Below are 22,250 nucleotides of genomic sequence, written 5' to 3' on the forward strand. Positions count from 1 at the left end.
CCTTTGCTGCAGTGCTTAACGAAAAAGGGAGAGAAAAAAGAGAAAGGGGAAAAAAAAAAAAAAAGGAAGGAAAACATAAAGAAAACTGTGCAATGTGTGTTTATGCCTACATCATGCCGAGGAGACAATTAACAGTAAATAATCTGTGCATACCTGAGGTAAGATACTGTTTCTGCTTTCCCTGCACAGTGCTGCTGCAGCACGGAGCTGATCCAAACATTCGGAACACCGACGGGAAATCTGCGCTGGATCTGGCAGACCCTTCAGCAAAAGCTGTACTCACGGGTAAGCTGCATACATCTCTCAGCAATGTTACCTGTAGTTCATTTTGTGTGTTGTACAAGTTCAGTATTGTAAAAGCTGTCTGGATTTTCTGTGGTATAAGAGCATTTTAAAACTGTCTTTTAGCAGATTTCATATTGATGTAACTGTCGTTAATGTGCTGTGCTGCTGTAGGTTTGCTTATTCTACTTATGCTAATGGTGTATTTTTCTGTTATAACATCATTCAGTCTTCACTTTGTTTCTGCGGCGTGTTTTCTTCATAATTTTGCCCAAGAGACATATTGAATAGGAGCCCCCAATCCCTGCAAAGAAAAGGGGATAAAAATCAGGTCAGTTGTTTTAAGACCTTCACTGTTAAGCAAGCAAGGACGTTTGTGTAACTATAAAAGTACTTGTGATCTGAAAGACAACCTGCTACCAGTTATCAGAGATCAATATTTTGCTGCATATTCACATGCTACCCTTTCCTTCCTCTTCCTAATTAGTTATTTTAGGTAGAATTCTCTCACCCACCAATTTTTTCATTTATAGGGGTTATTAGCTGCCAAAAAAAACCTTTCATGGAAATAGTCTACGGATATAACTTTATTTTTACACAGCTTTGGTTTTTTAATAGGTTAACTGTTGTAGCATACCAGTAAGCATTAAAAGCATAATATAGTAGCCTGTCAAATCTGTATCAAGTAATACATAGCCCTCTGTGCTGATTTTGACATCTAGGAAAAAATGTTTAGAACAAAGTATTCTTGTATTTTAAAATGCATACAATTACATTTATAGAAAGGGTTCAGCATCTGAGTTTCATTTGAAGAAATAGCTATTTTTCTTTTTGCCTTTATTTTTCCCCATTCTCCCTCTCTTTTTATTGATGGCTTAATTTATCGGTTATGTGCTATGCAACACCCATATTCCTTCTTCAGACAATGTTCAGAGTACACCAGCTCCCTTGACTTTGTCAGGAAAATTTCCTTATCTTCTCTTCAGTGTGCTGACTGTTATACATAATTTTCTACATCTCTGCAGTGATCTGAGAGTGCCTCTGGAGCAGAGCACTTAAATACATATGATTTAGTTTAATTACTCGGTGTCAAATTTAAACGCATTCCTACAGTGTTAACACTAATGTTAGCTGTGCTAAGCAGTTTAATCTGACTTTCGGCTGCTAATGGGTACGGTTGTACAGATGTTGAGGATGGAAAGAGAACCAGGGAGTCAGGGTACCTCAAAGGTGTTAATAAGTATTTGGCATTTAGTTGTGGGAACTTGGTATACATTTAGGGGTTCTATGCTTTGAGCTGCTCTTCAGGCTATGCTTAAAGGTCAAATTCAGAGGATAGTAGAAGACTTTAGGTCTGTGGTAGTGATTTCACTGTGGCTCCCCTGAGTTCTCTGGATACTAGATCACCACCTTGTGCCTTAGGCAATAGGGAGGGCAATGTGTCACAGCCAGCAAGTGGAGATGGATTAGAAGCAGCCCTCTTCACAGTGTCCTGTCAAGTGCAGCAAGCACCCTATGTCTCTGACCTCACCCCTCATGCCTCATGTGAGCATACAGTGACTGCAAGCTTCTGCAGCCAATGGATATTACCAGGTTGTACGTATAAACATACAAGCACAAAGCCACTTTTGCTGCTATTTGGGTGTTTTATTGTTCATTAAAAGATGTAAATTTTGTATGTTTTCATTCTTCCTAGCAAGAAAATCAGCTTTGGTTTTATCAGCTTTGTCCTCAAGGTGGCTCTTGGCTACACTGAGCTTCCTCTATGCTGTGCACCTGAGCTCCAAGCTGTGTAAACAGGGTTTGAATCAGGCTGTAGCTGCCGTGTGATGCACAACTGAAAAAGCTGACCCTGAATGCCATTTAAATGGAAGCTTTCTATTAAGAGCTGAATTTTTCTGGATGTTACCCTGCTTTCTAGTATCTATGTTAGACTGCTACTTTCGCATTAATTTTCCATATGTTGTTAACTTGACGTCTTGCTTCATTCCTCTTGAAGAAGGGGGCTTAAGGGATTTCTTAGTATCTATCTGTCTTGGAATAATCTTTAGCTACAGCAATGCTTTGCAATTAGGTGCATTGAAACTTAAAGGTATTACTGGATTAAGGATGAGTGGGATGTATTAACTTAGTTTTCAGTATTTAATGTTGAATGGTGGGATTTTAGAAATGCTAACATTGGGATCTTTTAAAAGTGGAGTGATCCTGAAAGCACAATCTGTAATTGTTACTGTATTTGCATCATTAAATGGCATGCGTGTCAAGGCTGTTCTGGTGATGTTATTTTGGCTTCCTTTTTCTATCAGTGTCTATGACCGTAATAGACTTTTCGATATCGCTAATGTATTGATTGTTGGAGAACAAGGTTCCTCTTACTACTTTTTTTACCAATTATTTGCATAAATTCATGTGATGATGTTAATCACTTTGAAAATGAACTGTGATTATAGTCTCTCTTTGACCTCCAGCTTAGCAAAAGTGATCAGAAGACTTGTTGGTAATTCATTAAACCTTTTCAGTTTGATGAAGAATTTGGTACATGTTTTAAAAGGGACATTCCTGCTGCATAAAAAGCATTTCTGGATGCTGAATCTACAATGATTTGTTCTTTTCTGTCTCCCAATCCAGAATAACGTATAGTATCTTTTTCACCTGAATTACAGAGAGGATATATAATGCAGTAGTTTCTGGGATGACTTCCAGCCATTTCCTTACGATGTTCTCTTAAAATGCGCATTTTATAACGGATACCTAATGCAAATCAAAGGCTAATATTTTGACGGAAACAGACTTTGAAAATTTCCTTGTAGATTAAAGTGAATTTTATAGAAATTAAACACCCAGATCCAGATTCTTAAAAAAAAAAAAAAAAAGTTCTATAACTGGGAATCTGCTTTTTCGTGCTTAAATAGGAAAGCAGGCTTTTGGGTTGGTTTTTTTTTTTTTTCACCTTCTGCAGGATAAGCAGCATTTGTGTGACCCAAGCCCTTCATGATGGAAGGGGGTGAATATTTTTTGTTTCTTCTTTCTTAGCATCTGTTGCTGTTTTAGAATCAGGTTATCAGAAAACAATTGTAATCCCCTCTTTCTCTAGGCTGAAGTGGTAGTACAGACTCCAAAAACACACTGCATCTGAAATTCAGAGCTGTTACATCAGATTAATATCCTGGTCAATTTTATTTTAGCTTAATTGCCTCTGGGTGTGTGGTTTCTGAGATCAGGACTCATCTTTGTTGCCATACATAGCACTATGGGACTCCCATCCAGAACAGGGCCTTTGGGAGCTTTTGTGCTACAAGTCATATCAGTCTTCATTATTCTCTTACCCTGCGTATTGCCTCTTTAAACATTAATATCCTTTTATATTTTTCCTGTGCAGTATATAAAGAGCCAACAATATTGTTAATGATTTATGCGAATGATTTATTTGATTTTTCACACAGTGATGCTTTTTTGCCACTTCCCCATATCATCTGCTGTTTCAAAATGCTTTCTCTACATGAATGGTGTTCTTTGTACTTGAGAGGTTTTCAAAGCTGTTAGCAGGAGCTGAAGGCACTTTGGATAATCTGTTCTTGACTCCTCCATGCCACTGTTTTGCAAGGTTGGTTTCAAGGATTACAAAAAAGTTTTGAAACCGCTGCATCTCCAGATTGAAGATGATTTCTTGGGTATGAAATAATGTCTTGTTTGTTAATAGAATGAATTTTCAAAATTAAACAAGACTATGATCTCCCTACTTACCATGGAAATTATGTCCTTTACAAACTGCTTAGGTCTGCTGAGCATTTCTCACTTCTGTTTTTTGGATGTGAAGGACAGCTTCACATGAGTGGGAGTACAGCTGAGTTCAGGTTACTAGAGGTGTTAATGAGGATTCATGTTTTCATCTATTTGTCATGTCAACTTTTTAATTTTGGGGGAACAATAATTTTGGGGAATCTGTTTATTGCATTTATTTATAATATATATTTGCACATATAAATGTATATAATGTATAAATATATATAATAATATATAAACATATATTTGCACATATAAATGTCAATTATGTATATAAAAATATAATATATTTGTGCAAATTTTTTTAAGTGAACTGCCGTCTAGGCAGAACTTGCCTTCAGGGAGGGGAAAAATCTGATATTTCACTTCAGAAAGCTAACTGAATGTTAGACAAAATGGATCGTAGGTACAACTCATCCATTTTAAAATTAGAAGATAAGAAACTATTTTAGTTTGTATTGATTTTATTTTTGCTGTGGTACCTTTATAGCTTGACAGTCTCAAATCCCAAACTCTTTCCTTCTGGGTTGGTGCTATTTTCTTTCAGATACTCTTTAAGATTTTAAAGGTATTCCGGATAGACACAGACACTTCACTTTGAAAGGTGCCAGCCTCCTTTCCCTTTCCTTTTATTGATCTTATTGTTACATAGTGTGCTCATCAGTATGGCATTTGAACAAGGTGTAGCTTCTGTCTTTAAGAAACAGTATAGTAAATACCAGTGCAAAAGGAGAAGCATTTTAGTTGTAAGGAGGGCGGGTGCCACTAGAATGGTTTGGGCCATGGATGGCCTTTTCCAGCACTCGTTTGTGCATTGAATGTATGCGCATTCAGTGTTGCACGTCAGTGGCCAGTGTGACTGATACTCCTTCCTCTTTCCAGCACTGCGTTTTTATTTCAGTATAGCATATCTTGATGTGAGCCACTTTGCTGTGGTATAACATCCAGTTGACTTCTGTAGTGATGATTTAATAGCCTTCATGGCATTTTTTAATTCCAAGTTTTTTTCAGGCCAAGTTTACTTTTATATTACCTCTGTGACTGCAGAAGAGCTAAATGCTTTATGGGAGCCTCCAAAGGAATTCTGAGTTCTTAAGCTTGTGGCTCAGATTCCAGTATAATTCCAGATGATTTATATTATGCATGCAATGTTTATTGTTTTAATTTGTCAGTACTCCTTTGGTCTACCCATTTTATTGCCCATTCCCTCAGTTTTTCTTAGGTCTTCCTAATTTCTTCAGTTTTTTGCTGGTAATTGAATAATTTAAATGCTTCCTTCAATGTGATAGATTATTTAACATGTTCTAATGTGTTTTATCATAAATGGAACGAGTTACTCATGGTTTTAAGTGTCTGATCCTTGGGAGTACTTTGGTTCTGATTCTATGATTGTAGCTTCTTTAATCTCCTAGTCTGGAGGAGGCTGTGGGAAACTGCATCAAGCCTTGGAGAAATCCAGGTAGACAATGTCCACTGCTCACCTCACATCAACCGAGCATGTTACTTGGTTGTAGGAGATGATCAGATTGATCAGGTTTGATCTGTCAAGCACAATTTCCCCTTGGTGAATCTGTGCTTGCTCTTCCCAGTTGCCTGCTTCATTTGAGTTGTGGTAGCCCCCAAGAGGATTTGTTTCATAATTTTACCAGGGACTGAAGTAAGACTGGACTTAATGTGCTTGGATTTCTTCCTAGTGTAAGTTTAGCTCTGGATGCTCTTGTTTCATGGGGCTTAATTTTAGGATAACAAGAGCTTCTCTCTTTCACCCTGCTCTCTATTTTAGAGATGAGTGCTGTCGTCCTCTTAGTTGTGTTGACTTGAATTGGCTTGTTTGGAATATGGCTGTGTCTAGATCAGATGATGTTTCCTTGGCACTGTGGGATTCCAGATTAGTGCTTTCATGAAAAGCCTGGGTTTGATTAACACTATCCCCTTTGCCAGGTTTTTCACTCTTTCACCTTTCATTTTTACCATGATTTCCATTTAGGAATATTTAATAAGAGCTCTTTGAATGGAATCAAAGTCTTAACTTGTCAAAGGAACAAATTATCCTTTCAAAGCTTTCACGAAGCACCTAAATGCAGTTTTTTAGTTCTCTGATTCTCAGCTCTGCTATTGTATAGAGTTTTGGATGTTTTGAAAGCTTTCAAAAACCTGATGTACACAAATTTACTTAGCCTATGCTACATGCTGCAATTTAACAATATCAAACTCAAAAGAAGCTTTTCTCCCTAAGATTTGTTGTTATTCAAATGGACAGAATAACAAATAAGATCTCTAAACCTTGTAAGTAAAGAGCCCAAAATGTATTTACCGTGCTGCCTTAGGAAAAATAATTGCAGAAATGTGTAAGAAGCAGTTCTATTTCTATAGCGCTTCAGAGCACTCACCATCTTTTTGTTTCTTTGCCTTGAGCACTGACCAGTCTTTACAGAAAATTTTTCTTCTCTAAATGTTGATTAGATAATTCTGTTTGTTGTTAAGTTTAAAATTTGGTTTTTTGGATGTTGTTGGGGTTTGTGTTTTTTTTTTTTGTTCAGGGGGTTTTGATGGTTTGGTGGCTGGTTATTTTTTTCAAGCCAATTCTGTGCATTTCTGGTTATTGATAGCTATTTCTGCCAGTCTTGAGACCAGATATTTGATCTCTGTTACATTTTCCCATGGTCTGTGGAGAATTTTTCTGGATTATTGTATCAAAATGACCTTTTAACACTGTATGCTGCATGCAATAGTAAGCTAGGGTTTTGAGTGGCAAGGAATGAGTGGATGGAGAATGTTAGATGAGGTAACTTCTCATTTGTTAGTTCTGTTTATAAGTAGGATAGCCATGTTGCTGTTGTAACTATTTTAATGTAGCTTTTCTGTATTCTCTTTGATTTTAATGTGTAATCTCGTCTGTAAGCAAGACAAAAATTTTTAGCTTGCTGGATTATTCCAGCAAGAAAAAGCTCTCGTTGCTTTTATCTCTTGTACTGTAACTTCAAGAGCAGCCTTTCATATTTGGACTGTTTTCTTCTGAAAGCAAAGCCATGTTTAAATTTTTAAAGGCATTCACAACTGTGAAATCTGTGGGGTCTCTGAATGTGTAGACAAAACATTTAAGACTGTTTTTTCCAGGCTGAACAGATGAATCTGAATGAATGTTAATGTTAAGGAAAATATATTGAGTAGGAAGTGGGAGAAGCAGATCATCTGACTTTTATCTTTTTATGTGCATATTAGTACACAGGCTCTGCTTACAAGATTGCTTACTGTTCCCCACTGCCTCATTCATCAGGACTGATGGCTGTGCACTGGGGAGGAATCAAGACTGCTGAGTGAAGTACAGTATTGTCCGTATGGCTCCTGCTTCATTTGCTGCAAAAGTTGAAAGCAAGAGTGAATGTTGCAAGACAGGGAAGAAAAAGGTTGCATATATGGTTAAGGCAGCTAAATATTTCCTTTGGAAACAGGATCTTCTTGATTCTGACCAACATTTCTGCATGGTCTGGAGTGTTATTCTGGCATGCAGAAGAACAGTGGGTGGTTTGCTTTTCTGTTTCATCTCTGCTAGCAACTGAGATTCATGGCATCCTCTATAGAGAATGTAGGTTTGAAGTCAGTCATGTGTTTACTTCTCTGCCTCCCTAAAGGAGGCAGTGTATAGAAGGTAGTGTCTGGTAGAAGAAATAGGCTGTTTTCCCTATTTTTTCTAGACCTGGTAACACCAGCTCATGCCCAGTGCTGTCTAACTTGGGGTCCCAGTTTCAGAACCCAGTCTTGTCCTTCTTAAATTTATCTTGGTCCCTGCTTCCTGCTAACATGCGTGCATGCATGCGTATGTGCACCCCTTACTTGAGATCTCCATCCCTTACTCTGCCTCTTACTAGACCTGTAGGTTTGTGATGGGTTTTTTATGGGGGTGGGTTTTTTTTTCTTTGTTATATTTTGGGGGGTTTTGGAGAGGTGTTTTGTTGATTTTGGTTTTTTTTAGGTTGTTCTTGTTTTTATATTTGGGGTGTGTGTATGTATGTGTCCCAGCTCCTAATCCTGGTTGTCTTCTCAATTCTTCATCCAGAATCCATGATCAGTTCAGCTTCTCTGTCTGTCTAGCCTCCTGACTCTACATCCCATTCTCCTCTTCCTCCCCTCACCTATGTAGACCACAGTTTCTGGTATGACTTTTGTTCTTATTTTCTTGAGCTAGCAAAATAACTCATATGAGAGTATTAAATAAATGCTCAGATATCAAAATCATTTGAATAGCATGTAGATATTATGTTTCATATTGTTAATTGTTGCAGCTTTTCAGTCACCCTCTTCTGTGCAACCCACTTCTTATTTTTCCATCCTTTATTTCCGCAGGAGTTCTTTTTAAGTTTGAAGAAGAGTGCAAACTGTGGAATTATTGTACTTTAAAGAATTTGATTCTTTAAAAATAACTAGCCTAGCCAGATGCATGTGACTTCAAAGGTCGTACTGGAATAATCTCAGTAAGAGGCATGGTTCTCATGCCCTACTTGCAAACACTTGCTCAACAGAGGTCTTCTTGTAAGAAGCTTTGTCAGACTTGAATGTACACATTTAAGGAAGATTTGCTATACATGTATACCAAATTTAATAATACTGCTAAAAGTAAATCCATAAATTGTTCTGATTGGGAGGGGATATGTTAGCCTACAGAAAGGTTTTTTCCAGTTCTTTTAAAGTGAGGAAGAGTTGAAAGTGTCAGTACTTACAAAAGCTCTTGGTTTGGCTCTGAGAAAAGCTCTGAGCATGTGGTTGTGTTGAGAGCTTTTTCTGTACAGAGCTTCTACACCAATTTTGCTCTTGTGAGAGTGGGCTTATTCTGGCCAGCTGAGAAGTGCTCCTAACTTGATGAGTAAGGGGCTCAGGGTGCATCTTCAGTTCTATACAGCCCAGAGCACCTGGCTGGGTCAGAAGCTTGTTTTCCCTCTTTAGTTTTCTTACACGTATGCAAGCTGTGACTTAAGTTTGAGGATAAAACTTTTAAAACGTACTTAGTACTCCTGAAATTTAAAGGGGCTTGGGTTCCTGAGTTACATTTTGCTAATGTAAATGATCCGGTGCTTTTAGGGCAATGTTTAGAAAGGAGAAATAAAATTCCATTTTGCTTCCATTGTTTCCTTATGAAGCATTAAATGTCTAAAAGAATTTTTGTACAAATTGTATTTTAAAATCTCTTCACTTATTGCTTGTGTAACTTTTATTTCTTTGAAAACTGTTGTGATAGTTCTCAAGTCCCTGTGGCTTCGTTAACCTAGAATTGAAGATTGTGATTGCTGTCGTATAGTAGGAAATCCATTTTTAATAATACGTTTGAAAATTCTTTCTTAAATCAGACAATTTATTCTTAAGGTTGTGACAGTCCTCTGTGGGCTTATTTGCAGCTCTTTGAAATTTCCATGCCCCAGGTTTTGTCTTAGACTTTTGCTGATGCTGCTGTTCTCCTAACAAGGTTTGAAGCACAGCATGTGTGTTTGGTATCCCATTGCATCCTAGGATACTGAATGGAGATGCTGATTGGACTCTGCTTCTGCCTTTGCTGCTTCTAATAGTTATATGTGCTTTCCCATTTATGCAGTAAATAAAGCACTTGTCCTGCAGATAAGATTGTTTGTTGTGCTGTCCTTATTCATATACTGAATGCAGAGCGTGAGTCAGGGATCTTGTGGGAGGCAAAGTGTGATACGATCATAGCAGAATGCACATAAATACAAGGTGAGTTTAGTGAGCACAGGAAGTCAACCAGCTATTGAAGGTGAATGTGTTTTAATATAAATAGACCCCTGTAGTATCAGCTTTTTCTGACTTTGCCCATCCTTCTCCTTTGTTCCTGTCCCCCATTAGCCAAGGTATCTTCTTGCTTTGCCCCGACCTGTCTAATCCAAGCTGCAGTCTTCAGCAGCCTACAGTTCAGACAAATTGGCCATACTAGGCATTTCTTCTTTCAGATGACCTAAGTGTTCTGTCACATTTCAAGCTTCTACTGTGAAATAACTGGGCATAAAAGTTTCTTCCCAAAGAGGTTAGAAGAGGTTCTGTGTTTTGCTCAAAATTATGTGTGAGTTTTGTGGACAGCACAAACTCTTTGTCTTGTAGATGTGGTGCAATTCTTCTAGTATAATTTTTAAAATTATATTGAGCTAAGCAAGAAGAATTACAGCCTGCAGGATTCAAATTTGGCAGTTACAATGGAAACTAGTCTTTAAATCATAGCTGTTAAGTAACTTTTAGTTTCCTAGCAGCTATCAGCATTGCTACTAGCGGTGTCTACAATTAGTATATTGAAAAGAGTTGAATTTCTTGGATGTAACTTGTTTTCCTTTCATGTGCTTCTAAGCTTAAACCACCTACCTTGCAGCCTTTCAAAATTAATTTCAGGACACAGGGGACTTTTATAATTGTAGAAATATATAATGGAAATGGAATTGACCTGACTTATTTGATGAGGTGATCTGATTCAGCAAGCTAAAATGAAGTTTCCTTTTCATGTGGCCATGGGTTAGTTTTTTGTTGTACTGTACGAAACTGTCCAGAGATGAATGAGGAGTTTTAAGCTTATATTTAGTATCATGTAATTTACTCCATCACTTCGACTGTCCTGTATTGACAGGCCAAGTGCCACAGGTCTGATGTGATGTCATCTGAGATGCCTTAACACAAGCCTGGTGTCCAGACACTGAGGCCATCCACCTGACTTCCGTTAAAGGGATGGTAAATTGAAGACAGAAAGGCAGGGGAGGTAACCTGAAATAAACATCTATGACCTCTTCTTTATTGAATGGGTTGCAAAGAATAGTTTGAGCTTATAAGAGACTGTTTTCTTTCTAGAAATATTCTAGATGTCCCTCTAGAGTTGGCTATAGAACTGTTTGGAGTCTGAACGTGGAGGCTTGGTGCATATATCTCTACTTAAAGAGAAAGACTGTGTATAAGATTGAAATGGAACTGTATTGCTTGGTTGTATTTTACATAGGCTTTTTCATTCTGTGAAATTATAGTTTGAGAAAGCTTGTTTTATGCTGGGGGCACAGATGTATTTTAGATTGCTTAGGTAGAGCTAAAAAAAAAAAAAAAAAGAGTCTTAAATTTGTTCAAGTAGCTGGGTGTTTCAGTTTTTAGTTTAAGTGTGTGGTGCCAGTAGATGGATCTGTGACTGAAGAACGTGGGAAGTTTAGTTTAAGATGAAGAAAATCAGACTGAACTGTTTTTTGAGAACTTTGAGAACTTTTGTTTGTTGAAACTGTCAGGCTCAGCAGAAGATTTATTAGCTTCATTTCATGCTTTCTAACTATTTGTTGTGAGCATTAAGTAACAATCATGGCTGTTTCTGTGTGACAAGAGAGCGCTTGTTATACTTCAATTTTCACTGGGAAGAGTAAGTATTAGCATTTAAATGGAAATTGCTAATTTCCTCTTGCATATGTCCTTAGGGTTTGATCCTGCTAGATGCTGAGTCACTCTAGCTATGATACAGGAAAGACCTGAGGTTAAGTTGGGGTTTATTCAGGCGTTTAAGTGTTGCTTGCTGAAGTAGGTCTGCAGTGTTCACTATCTCTGGAGTGAAGAAGGAGACCATTCCAGCGAAGGTCTTGCTGGGTGTGCTGTTCTGCTCCTGGTTACTGTGGGTGAATTGAGGGCAGTGGCTGTAGTGTCTGTCTTGTGAGTAGAGAAATAAAGCCCTGTTCCAGATTCTATAAAGCAAGGTATTTGTTTGAATTATTTTTTTTCCCCCTACATGCTATTATTTTAAGAGAAGCATAATATGTGGGTATAGATGAATAATGCATGTCAAAGCAGTATTTCCCATCAGAGTAATTAGCAGGCAGCCCCATTAATTTGCATTTTATATTTTTATTGTCTTCATGGTCAAAGGAACACAGGGAGGGGTTTCTCTTTAAAAATTGAAATTAAAATTTCTGGGCTGTAGAGAGCATGTTTTTAAATGTGATGGTTGAGTTTTTCTGACTTTAAGCTCTATTCCTGATGACCTGTGTTCAGATATGAAAAGGCAAGACTTGTCCTTCAAACCTGCTGTGTCTCTGTGAGTCAGCCTTTCCCGAGTGTCTGTCCAGGATAGTTCCTGGCTTGAAGATGTCTCTCTCTGTGTTGTCCTTAGAAATGGGGCCTCACAGCTCAAACACCTTTAGTCTTGGAATTAACATGGAATCTCTTTCCTCTTTAGCTTTCTCCCACTGCCTCCTGCAGTGCTTTCTTCCGCTTCGGGGTGTGGTTCTTCAGAGTAGCATCAGGAGGAACCTCTGATAACTTATGGGTGCACAAAAAGCCTTGGACAATGGTCCTATACTGAATTATCTTTACTGCATGCAGAACATGCATGCAGGACTGCTTTTCAGGGGAGGAAAAAGACTTTACTATGTATCCGTGCTGTTGTCCGTCTCTTGTGGATGTACTGTCTGGAGACTCTTTTGGGGGCTATAGAAGTTTTCTCTGAAATTAGACTAAATTTGTCATTTGTACATGGCTGTTTATCAGGCTGTCATGAAGTTTCAAAGTTTATAATACAGCAGAAATGAACTTTATATTAAGACGTGCTAAACCTCTGTGTAATCATTTTGGAGGTAGTTTGAAAAAACATGACCTCATTTAGAGGTAAGAAGTCATCTATGCTTTTGATAATGCATCAGCAGTGGTCTTTCTTTATGATTGTTTCATACATGAAAGAGAAACTGGCAGCAAAGATTCAGCCATCCATGTCTCACAAGACTCTTTGTTTCTAGTAGGCTTTAGAGATTTTAAAGAATTATGTTTTTCCTTGTGATTTTTACCTAATTTAGTTCCATTTAATCATTTTATAACTTTCCCCTGTAGTGCAATGGGACTGTTCTTATGCTTAAAAACTATATGATTAAGTGCTTTACTTGGTTGGTGGCATTGAACAGATTCTAATTTTAACATAATAGTTAATCTGTTGTTGGTCTTGCACCAACATAGAAAATTTTGAATTGATACTGCATTCTTAATGGAAAATTTTCATACATCTGGCAAGCTATAAAATAAATTGAGCAAAACTCTTTTGGTGCTTTGGAAATACGTGGATAAATCATACTCAGTTATGTCATAACACTTAGAGAACCAGAAATAAAAACCAGCAGGCTATAGTATGAATGTATGCATTCCATGCTGTTATCTGTCATAAATAGTAACTATTCAGAAACCTTTGTTTTTTATTATGCTTTTCTGTTCCTGTCCTGCAAAGGTAGCTACATCTTTTGTTCAGAGTAGAATAATAGTTTTCAGTGGTAATTTAGATCATGTAGCTGAGACTTGTTATAGATATGTTATGATATATAGACATCGTTGTCATTTTACTTCTCCTTGGAACTCCTTAAAGGCCCCAAACTTGGACAAAAGAAGATTTATCCTCTGTTGTGATTCCTGTAGTCTTAACAATTTCCTTTTTATAACAAAAGCAGGCTGTGTTCTGATACCTTATTAGTCTGAAATGTTTTCAGATTAGGCTTCCCTCTTTGTGGATAATAAGCTTATTTCTCTGCTACTTTGTTTGATTCCACAGATCCTGCTGCTTTGGGTGATAAAAGTATTCCCATAATTTTAAGAATTTACTAGATCACATGACTCATATATTCTTCATTGCTGCCTATATTAGTCCTTTTAAACAGCTTGAAAGATGACTTGTGGCAGCAGAAATTCAGTGATTAAGTCAGCTAAGTTTGATCTTTGAGGGTTGATGCAAGAAGCAGGTGGTAGAGTTAGGGCCTAAATTAGTAGTAAGAAGCACAAGCTATCTCAGTGGACAAGAACTGCTTTATAAAATAACTGTGAGGAGGTTGATTTGTTTTTATCAAGTAGATAAAAGGAACACAAAACACACTGAGGGTGTGAAAGAGAGCCTGTGAGTTAACTCTTTCAATTTCCCTTCCTTTTATACATGTATCGATAGATGTATTGTTGGTTGAAGAGGACTATGGTAGTGAGCCAGCTGTTTTTTTTAACAGTGTCCTTTTAGTATTTCACTGGGAAATTGTTTTTATAACCCCAAGCTTATTCCTTTGTAAATGGCAATTTATATAGCTGTAGCTTAGAGAGTTAGGACAGCTTGGATGTGTGGGAGGGATGCCCTAGGCTCTACAGAACATAGGGCAGTGACGTCTGCATGAAGACTTCAGAAGTAGAAATAAAATGGCGTTGGTATTTAATTGACCCATATATGTAATAATCCGCCTCCACAAATCAGCCAAAACTTCCCTTATTAAAACCTCAGCTCAATTATAATTTATTTCAAGCAAGTTTCTAAAAGCTCTCCTAAGTCAGTTTGTAAAAGCTCTCTGAAAGTCAGTAGTTACTAAAAAGTTACACGCACAGTAATTAAACTTGGAAGCATTTGATCATAATAGTAAAGTCCAGACCTTAGAAGATACGAGTGCTTGGCTCCAAATAAGGAGCAAACTGACAGCAAAGTTCATGTCACCGGGTCTCTCTGCCTGCACCTTCCTCAGTTCCCTGCAGTGCCTTTATTATTTTCACAGACATAGCTTTGTTAGAAGTGGCAGGAGGACCCTAAGCCTATTCCCTGCATTCCTTCTCCATATTTCTTTTCACATTTCTATTTGATACACCTTGTTTCCAGACAAGATGCCTCTAAAAATTATGTGTGTCTTTTGCCTTCCAGAAACCATTCTACTTTCTGACACATGGAAAAGGCAGGCAGACCTGACAAGCTGAAAGAAAACAATACAGGGCTTGCCTAAGATTTATGAAGTGCATGCTATAAATAATATGCTCATCAAAACAAAGTAGCAGGGTTTAATTAGAATCACTAGGCAGTACTGTTATCTTGAAATTTCAGAAAAATAACATTTTACAAGTACTGGCTTTGTCTTTATTCTCTGTTTCTAGTAGAAGGAAACACTTCTCCATGCTCCTGAAAACAGAGAAAGGAGCCATTGAGCATAGGAAGCTGGTGGTCTCTTGACAATCCAAAGAAGTCTGTATTGTCTTGAATAATGAGATTAACCAGTAGAGGAATTAATATATTCTGTGCTGTCAAAATGGTGAACCAAGAGGCTTTTTGGGAATGAACAGATGCAAATATGTCAACCCCTGCTCCTTTCTCTAAGAGGCCACCTGAGGAGCACCTCCTGGATGCTGCACCCAGTACAGCTTGAAAGCTAGATAGATGAAGTCTGCTTTTAGGAGACATTGAGACTCAAGTTTGTTAAAGGCGGTGTGAACTTCAGCTCACAGAATAAGCCTCTGTGGTAATGATTGACGTCTGCTGTGTACCATGTTTTATATATACAATGCCAACAGGCTAATTTGAAATACAGACATCTGGAGTTTAACCTCAGTTATTTAACTTTGCCCATACCAGAAAACCTCTTGGGTCCGTAATGTGAATATGTCAGTCATTCTGCTTCTATCCATCATGGAATTTTGAATGCAGTATGTCATCTCTTTTTTTTTTTTTTTTTCATGCTTATGGGAAGAAAATTTTTCATCTTTTCTTTCTCAATGTAAAAAAGCCTAAATGTGAAAGTGGCAATCTTCATATTAAAACTTATTATAACTGGGGACAGTGTAGTAATGGCTGCACCTTCTGGCTCAAAATCATGCAACTTTTCACATTTTACATGTAGTTATTTTGGAAACACTTTTAAAACTGGGATATTGAATTTTCTGTTTTACACTGTTATCTGTCCTGGAAAATACTTTGCTGCTACAGAGGTTAGACGTGAAAGTTTATCTGAATATTTGTGATTTGAGCCCTCAAAAAAATTACTGCTGAATGTGGGTGATGTTGCTGTTTTCTGAAGCCATATCTGACCTTGGAAGAAACATATTCTACTCTTGAAAAATTAAATATCTCACTTCTGCAGTAGTTCATGAGATTTTTCTAGAGAGTTTTAGCTGTAATGAAGGACAAAGACTGTGCCATTATATAAGGTATGATCTTTCAACTCCTCAAAGATGACATAAATGCAGAATGTAATAGTAACTCGTTAGTGTGCATGAAGAGCAGCTATCATTTTTGGTATAGTTGACTGCTGTGAATTTTAGTCATTTCTATTGCATTTTCCTTCACAGTGCCAGCTACAAGTTAGGTAAGCATTTAAAAAACATACCTAGCTTTCACTTGGCATTGCAGCAGTGAAGGTGGTTAACACTTATCTAAACAAAAACTGCTATAATGTTAAAACCAATTTTTTATGCTAATTAAGATAACACACTGTACCGTAAGTAATGCATCTACTCCTCTGTATAGAGCAAATATAAATAAAACTGAGGATTTTAAGTACTGCGTTTAATGGGTAAGGAAAATGTCACGCTGTGCAGCTACTTATCAGAAATTTTATTTCGTGGCATTCTTCCTGCCCTAATAAGTCTTTAACATTTTCCAGAGGCTTCAGAACTAGTACTTTAGCTAATAATCTTTGGATTTTTGGCATCACAGCCAGAAAAATAATTTAGTAGTTAACAAGAACGCTTCTGAAATTCCCTCTACTTCCTCTACTCCCTCTTTCTCCATGAGAAGTCCTGAGGAAATGCAGTTTCTTGTTTATTACAGTGACTTTTCCATGTCTGTTCTGTTTTTTGGGATTAATAAGAGAGGGATCGAATGGCTCTATAGGGCCATTCATAATGGGTATATGCAGTGATGCAGAGGGAACCACCTGTGGCTTTTTCTGGTGCAAGAGCAGAACCTTCCAATATCTGCAGGGGGCGTAGAAGGCTGCTAGAGAGGGACTCTTCATCAGGGACCATAGTGACAGGGCAAGGGGTGGTGGGTTCAAACTGAAACAGGAGACATTCAGGTTGGATATAAGGAAGAAGTTATTTACTGTGAGCGTGGTGAGGCACTGGAATGGGTTGCCCAAGGAAGTGGTAAATGCTCCATCCCTGGCAGCATTCAAGGCCAGGTTGGACAGAGCCTTGGGTAGCATGGTTTAGTGTGAGGTGTCCCTGCCCATGGCAGGGGGTTTGGATCTTGATGATCTTAAGGTCCTTTCCAACCCAAACCATTCCATGATTCTAAGAAGAGAATGCATTGTGGGAGACAGAAACCAATGTATTTGCACTTGAGGTGGAACTGGTTAATATATAGTTACCAGTGTGTTGGAAACCATCCTGACCTGAGAAGCAAATTGTCCTCTGATGTACCTCAGGTACCATCAAGGCTACTGAAAGAGAATTCTTTTCTAGGTCCAGCTCACGGGACTGTGGGTGGCGCTACTGCTTGCGGTTTTCTTTTCTGTCAGTGTAGCTTGTGCTTCTTTCTATGTAGTGGCATACTTTTACCAAGAGGTCACTCCTCCTTTTCCCTGTGTTAAAAGGATTCTCTGCATTATGTATTCCACCTGGTAAACTTGCTCCAAAGGTGTTTGGAAGCTAAGTCTAGGAAGATTTGTACAGGGTGGAGGTTTTTTTGTCTCCCCTTGTTGTAGATATTTTAGCCTTGCTGCACAAACCTGTCAATTTGAATTCCTGCTACAAGGCAGCTGGAGTCAGATCTTTCATCAGACCTAGGCGAGCTAACTCTTGCTCAGGGTGGTCCTTCTGAGAACATCATGAGCATGTAAAAGACATTGTTTGGCATGGGGCTGCTGTACCGGATTCATGCCAACATAATGTGTGATCTACAAAGATAACTTCTTTGAAACACTTCTGAAAAATATGTTCTCTGTTTGAGCCTGTCTCTTGTTGCTGCGGTGTTCTTACTGTTTTTCTGATTTTTGACTCTTGTCCTCGTTTGCTTACTTGATAACTAAAGTAAGGAAGTGTCGTCAGGTCATGCTGTTTAAATCAGAATTTGCTATGGGTCTGTTCAGACAAGTTTGCTTAAATAGAAGCACTGAAGTGATTTAGTCCAACAACCGTTTGATCTCCTTTCTTCCTTCTTAGTTGTCACTTGCCTTTGGGTTTAACAGAAATGAAACTGCTTGAGAACCAGAAATGTCTGAGATTGATTTAGTAACATTTTGTTTATCACCAAAATTAATGGATTTATGGTTTGGTTTTGTTTTGTTTTGTACTTTACAGTTTGGAGACCTGAGATCTAAAAACTGGTTTGGTGGCACAGAATTGCAGAAACTCTCAGGTTGGAGATGGTCTAGTCCAATCCTCCTGCTCAAAGCAGGATCAGCTGGAGCAGATTGCCCAGGACCATGTCCACTTGGGTTTTGAAAAGTTCCAGGGGTAAAAAAGATTTAGTGACAACAAAGTAACAACCAAGTAGTTTTCTCAGTGTCTGAAACCAAGTATTTCTGTTGAATTGTTTCAGTATATTCATGGTTGGAGCAGGAACTTAATATTTGGCAGGTGTTTGTGCCAGGTTCAGAGTTGTGCCTTTGGCTGTCTGTGGAAGTCCACCTCAGTTTGACTAAACTGTAAGTTTCTGGAAAGTTTCATTTGCAAAACCTCCAAAGAACTTCTTCCCAGGTTACAGCTGAAGGATGGATACTTCATTGCCGTAGTAGGAAGTACTTGTTCCAGTTTACTTCCATAAGGTACCAGTTACACACCAGAATGCGTCACCAGGTGTGGAAACAGTGGAAGATTGAGGAGACGGTGCAAGTGCACACCAACAAGCTTTGTCTAAATAATATTTACCAAACTTTTTGAAAGCAAATAATACTGGAATGCTTCAGCTTGGCCATGAGTTGTTCAAGATCTATTCAAAATACAGCTATTCAGTATAAATAAGGTATATAGAGTTAAGTAATTGCTAGTGAAGTGCTTTGGCAATTAGATTTCTTAAATTAAAATTTCTCCACCTACCAAAGACAAAACACCAAATGTTGTAAATTATGTTTTCATTAGTTATAGCCATTAGCAGTGCTTATCCAAGATTGGTGCTTCTTGTTAATACCTCTGCTTGGGAAACACATGTAAACTGCTAGTGGGAAAGTTCCTGAGTAAAAAATTGACTGTTAGCCTGTAGCTTTGTTCTAACTAAACTGAATTCATAGTCTTAGGGAAGTGCATTATAGAAGTGGGGGCAACAAAATTTACATGATTGGAACCTATTTTCTGTACCTTTTTGCCTAATTCATGTTCCTTCACCCTTCATCTTCTTTCCTTTTCCTCTGTTATATCTGCTTTTTTCAAGTTAGGTTTTTAGTATACTGAATTTGTATGTTGCCAGATAGGCTTAATCAGCAGTCAGTTTCAGTTCCCTGCTTTGGGAAGTACAAAGCCTTAGAAGCCTTTACTGACTCTCTGGCCAATAATTAAATGGGTGTGTGTGTGTGTGTGTTACGTTATTTTGGCTTTGTTTGGGTTTTTGGTTCATGGTAACTCTAGTCTGGTCCACTCTTGTGTACTTAGCACTTGCTAGCAGTTGGCATACATTAAGTAAGAGTGTAAGGGTCTGAAGTGCATCCTTTTGTGGATTTTCTGAAAGACTTGCATGTGCTCCAGTCCAGGAATGATGCAGTGCATGCACACAACTGCAGTAAGTCAAGATAATGCAGATCGCTTTGAAAGCCCTCGCCAGATCTAGAATAAAGTGCTCATGTAAATACACTGGAGTTCAGAAGTTTGAGGCACCTTTGTCCGCCTCTTTCCTTACAGTCAGCCCTCTAGTTAAACTCTTCCAGGTCATTGAGCTAACCCAGACATTTATAGTAGATGTTTGGATTGGCACTGCCTTTGGCAGAAATAAGGAGAGGTGTTTCTATGTGTGGCCAACGGTACTTTTTTTTTAAAGGATTAGCTCTTTCCAGTCACATTCCTTTTCATTCTTTAATGCCTGATTTGTAGTCCCCAATTCTTTTGATCCTGCCATGCTATTTTTAGTACAGTTGAAGCAATCAAAGTTTAGTGGGTTGTTTTGTTTTTTGTTGTTGGTTTGTTTTTTTTTAACAAATTGAGGAATGACATCAGTATGAATTAATTTGCTGGCATTTGTCTTTTGCATAAACACAGGTGTATGCTGCAGGTTGCAGTACTGTTACTGCTCATATTCCTTCAGTCTTTGCAGGTGTCATTTTTAATATTTTATTTTGTTTGTATGAATGCTAGAGGCATTCAGCAAGGTTTGCTGCACACCAAGGAAATACCTGTACACCTTAATTCACCTGGAGGATTCCTAATGCCTCTCTTGTTACTGAAATGTGTCTGTAACCCTTCTTTCTCTTGTCCTGGACCAGCTCTGACTCTGTCCCATTTTGTTTCTTTTCCCTGCCGCTCATACTTCTCTCTAGAATGGCTTCTTTCTATGTTTCTGTGTACTTTGAGAGTGTTATATCTGAAACAAATCTTTATTCCTTTTCCTGTTTTCCTCCTGCAGTGGTCTCCAGAGGGTTGAATTACACCTCTCCCTGCTTGGCAAACAAGGAGAGGTTAGAGAGGTTTGGAGTGAAAACTGCCTGACAGAATCAAGTCTTTATCATGTGAAAGTTGAAAGAAGAGCTTGTCCTAGCTTGTCTGACTAGAAGAAGATTTGGCTCTCTATGCAATTCAGGAAGAGTGCAGATTTTCATCATTCAGTACTCACAGATGCTTATTGTTTCAATAGAATGTTGAGTGCTTAGATAGAACAACTGTTACTATTATTGTATTGTCCCACCGTTATACTATGCATGCGTAAACCACTTTAGGAAGCAAGGTTGGCTGTGATAACAGCACCAGGTAGAGCAATTGATTTCATGTCTTTTTCTTGGGGTTTGTGCTGCTCTATCAGCCTTGCTGAAAAGGCAAAATGACATGAGTTAGACAATAGATTAATGAAGTAGTACACAAACTTGTTTCTGCCTTCTAAAAAGGCGACATAGTAATGAAAAAAGAGATACAGAAATGCTATAGGCAGGTATTACTGTCTTCCTTGAGAGCAATGATAATCTGACATTTATTGAAATAGGTATATGTTAGCAGTGGAGCATGGCAGCACAGTGCAGGGCAGCTGGCCAGAATTCATTCCAATGCAGGCTGAGCTGAAGAGCAAGGTAGGATTTAGGTTGTTTTGCAGTAAGGAAATATGATAGCTGTTCTTTGTAGCTGCAGTTCAACAAAGCACATTAGACATGAGAATATCAAGGTCAGCAGGGCTGCTCACATGCATGCTTCAAGTTAAGCATCCATTAGCGTGTTCTAACCATACTGTTTTTTTTGACTCAGAATAGGTGTTTTGTCATCTGCAGTTTCTTAGTAGTGGAGAAAATATAAAATTTGAAAAGTTCAGGTGAAAAGGAAAAGAGCTGAATTAAGCTTTAAAGATGAAGATAAAAGATGTAAGTAAATACAGAGTGAATTGATTTCTCATTAATTTCTTTAAAGTCATCTTGTTATACTTTGGTGTCTTAAAAGGTGATTGAATCTGATCTTCAGGATTCTTTTACACTGCCAGAGCAGAGCAAATGAGGTTTTGTACGTTTGAGGATCAGACCTATGAAAACCAGGTTAACAGAAGGCATTTTTAAAATTGAAGTGGAGGAGGTTGAACCCCAGAGAACATCCTGTATCATCAAGTCTAAAACCTGTGTTGTCACACAGTTGGTCACAGAGTTAATGGCGTTTTTTGTTTCTTCCTTACCACGCTGTTGTAATTCAGTCTGATGGAAACCTTGCTGTGGCTAACATAGTGATGTACCCTGCCAGACCACTCACTACATGGATTTGAGGTATTGCCCCTGAATTGAAGCCACAGTGGAGTAGGCTACCCCCCTAATATCAGCCCAGTGGTTTGTCTTTCAAAGATAACCTGATTTGTCATCCCTTCAGGTTCTTTAGCATTCCTGTAATACCTGTACTAATCCCCATCTGAACTACTAATTCTGCATAGATGAAGTATCCTGTGTTTTCCTTTTCACCATCAGTAATTGCATCAAAAATTTGTTTGGAGTAATTTACCATTCTGATGCTGTTGCTTACTGTGTCATCTTCCCCTGAGGATTGTTTCTGACCTGTACTTGCTGTACATGTGTTGAGTCCACATGTTGAAGCATGTGGATCTGAAGTTGCTTGAATTATCGCCTGTTGAAAGGAGGCACTGAACTAGCAATGTAAATTTCTCACAATCTCTTACTAAGACTTCAGTAAAAATGATGTGCTGGTTCCTTCAGTGTTCTTGTACACTTGTTCTTTTCCTTTTGTGATACTGTGCACTTTCCATTTCTGCATACTTACTGTTATTTTTCTTTTGTCTTCATGTTGTATATTCCCACCCCGGTTAAAAACCGAGGCAAAGGTGCTGTGAAGAA

General features: G+C 38.2%; 1 protein-coding gene across 2 annotated transcripts in view; it reads left to right on the forward strand.

Annotated features, from left to right (window-relative positions):
• The window catches only part of TNKS (tankyrase), a 139,807-nt gene that overhangs the window by 34,799 nt on the left and 82,758 nt on the right, over positions 1-22,250 (forward strand). For both annotated transcript variants that reach the window (XM_061476963.1, XM_061476973.1), the window contains exon 3: positions 190-285. In XM_061476963.1, the coding sequence (XP_061332947.1) occupies positions 190-285 (96 nt within the window). The remainder of the gene's footprint in view (positions 1-189; positions 286-22,250) is intronic.

This window comes from Pezoporus flaviventris, unplaced genomic scaffold (assembly GCF_033815535.1).
Source record: "Pezoporus flaviventris isolate CSIRO_AGI_PZ_B2104156 unplaced genomic scaffold, CSIRO_AGI_Pfla_v1 ptg000002l, whole genome shotgun sequence".
Lineage (NCBI taxonomy): Eukaryota > Metazoa > Chordata > Aves > Psittaciformes > Psittacidae > Pezoporus > Pezoporus flaviventris.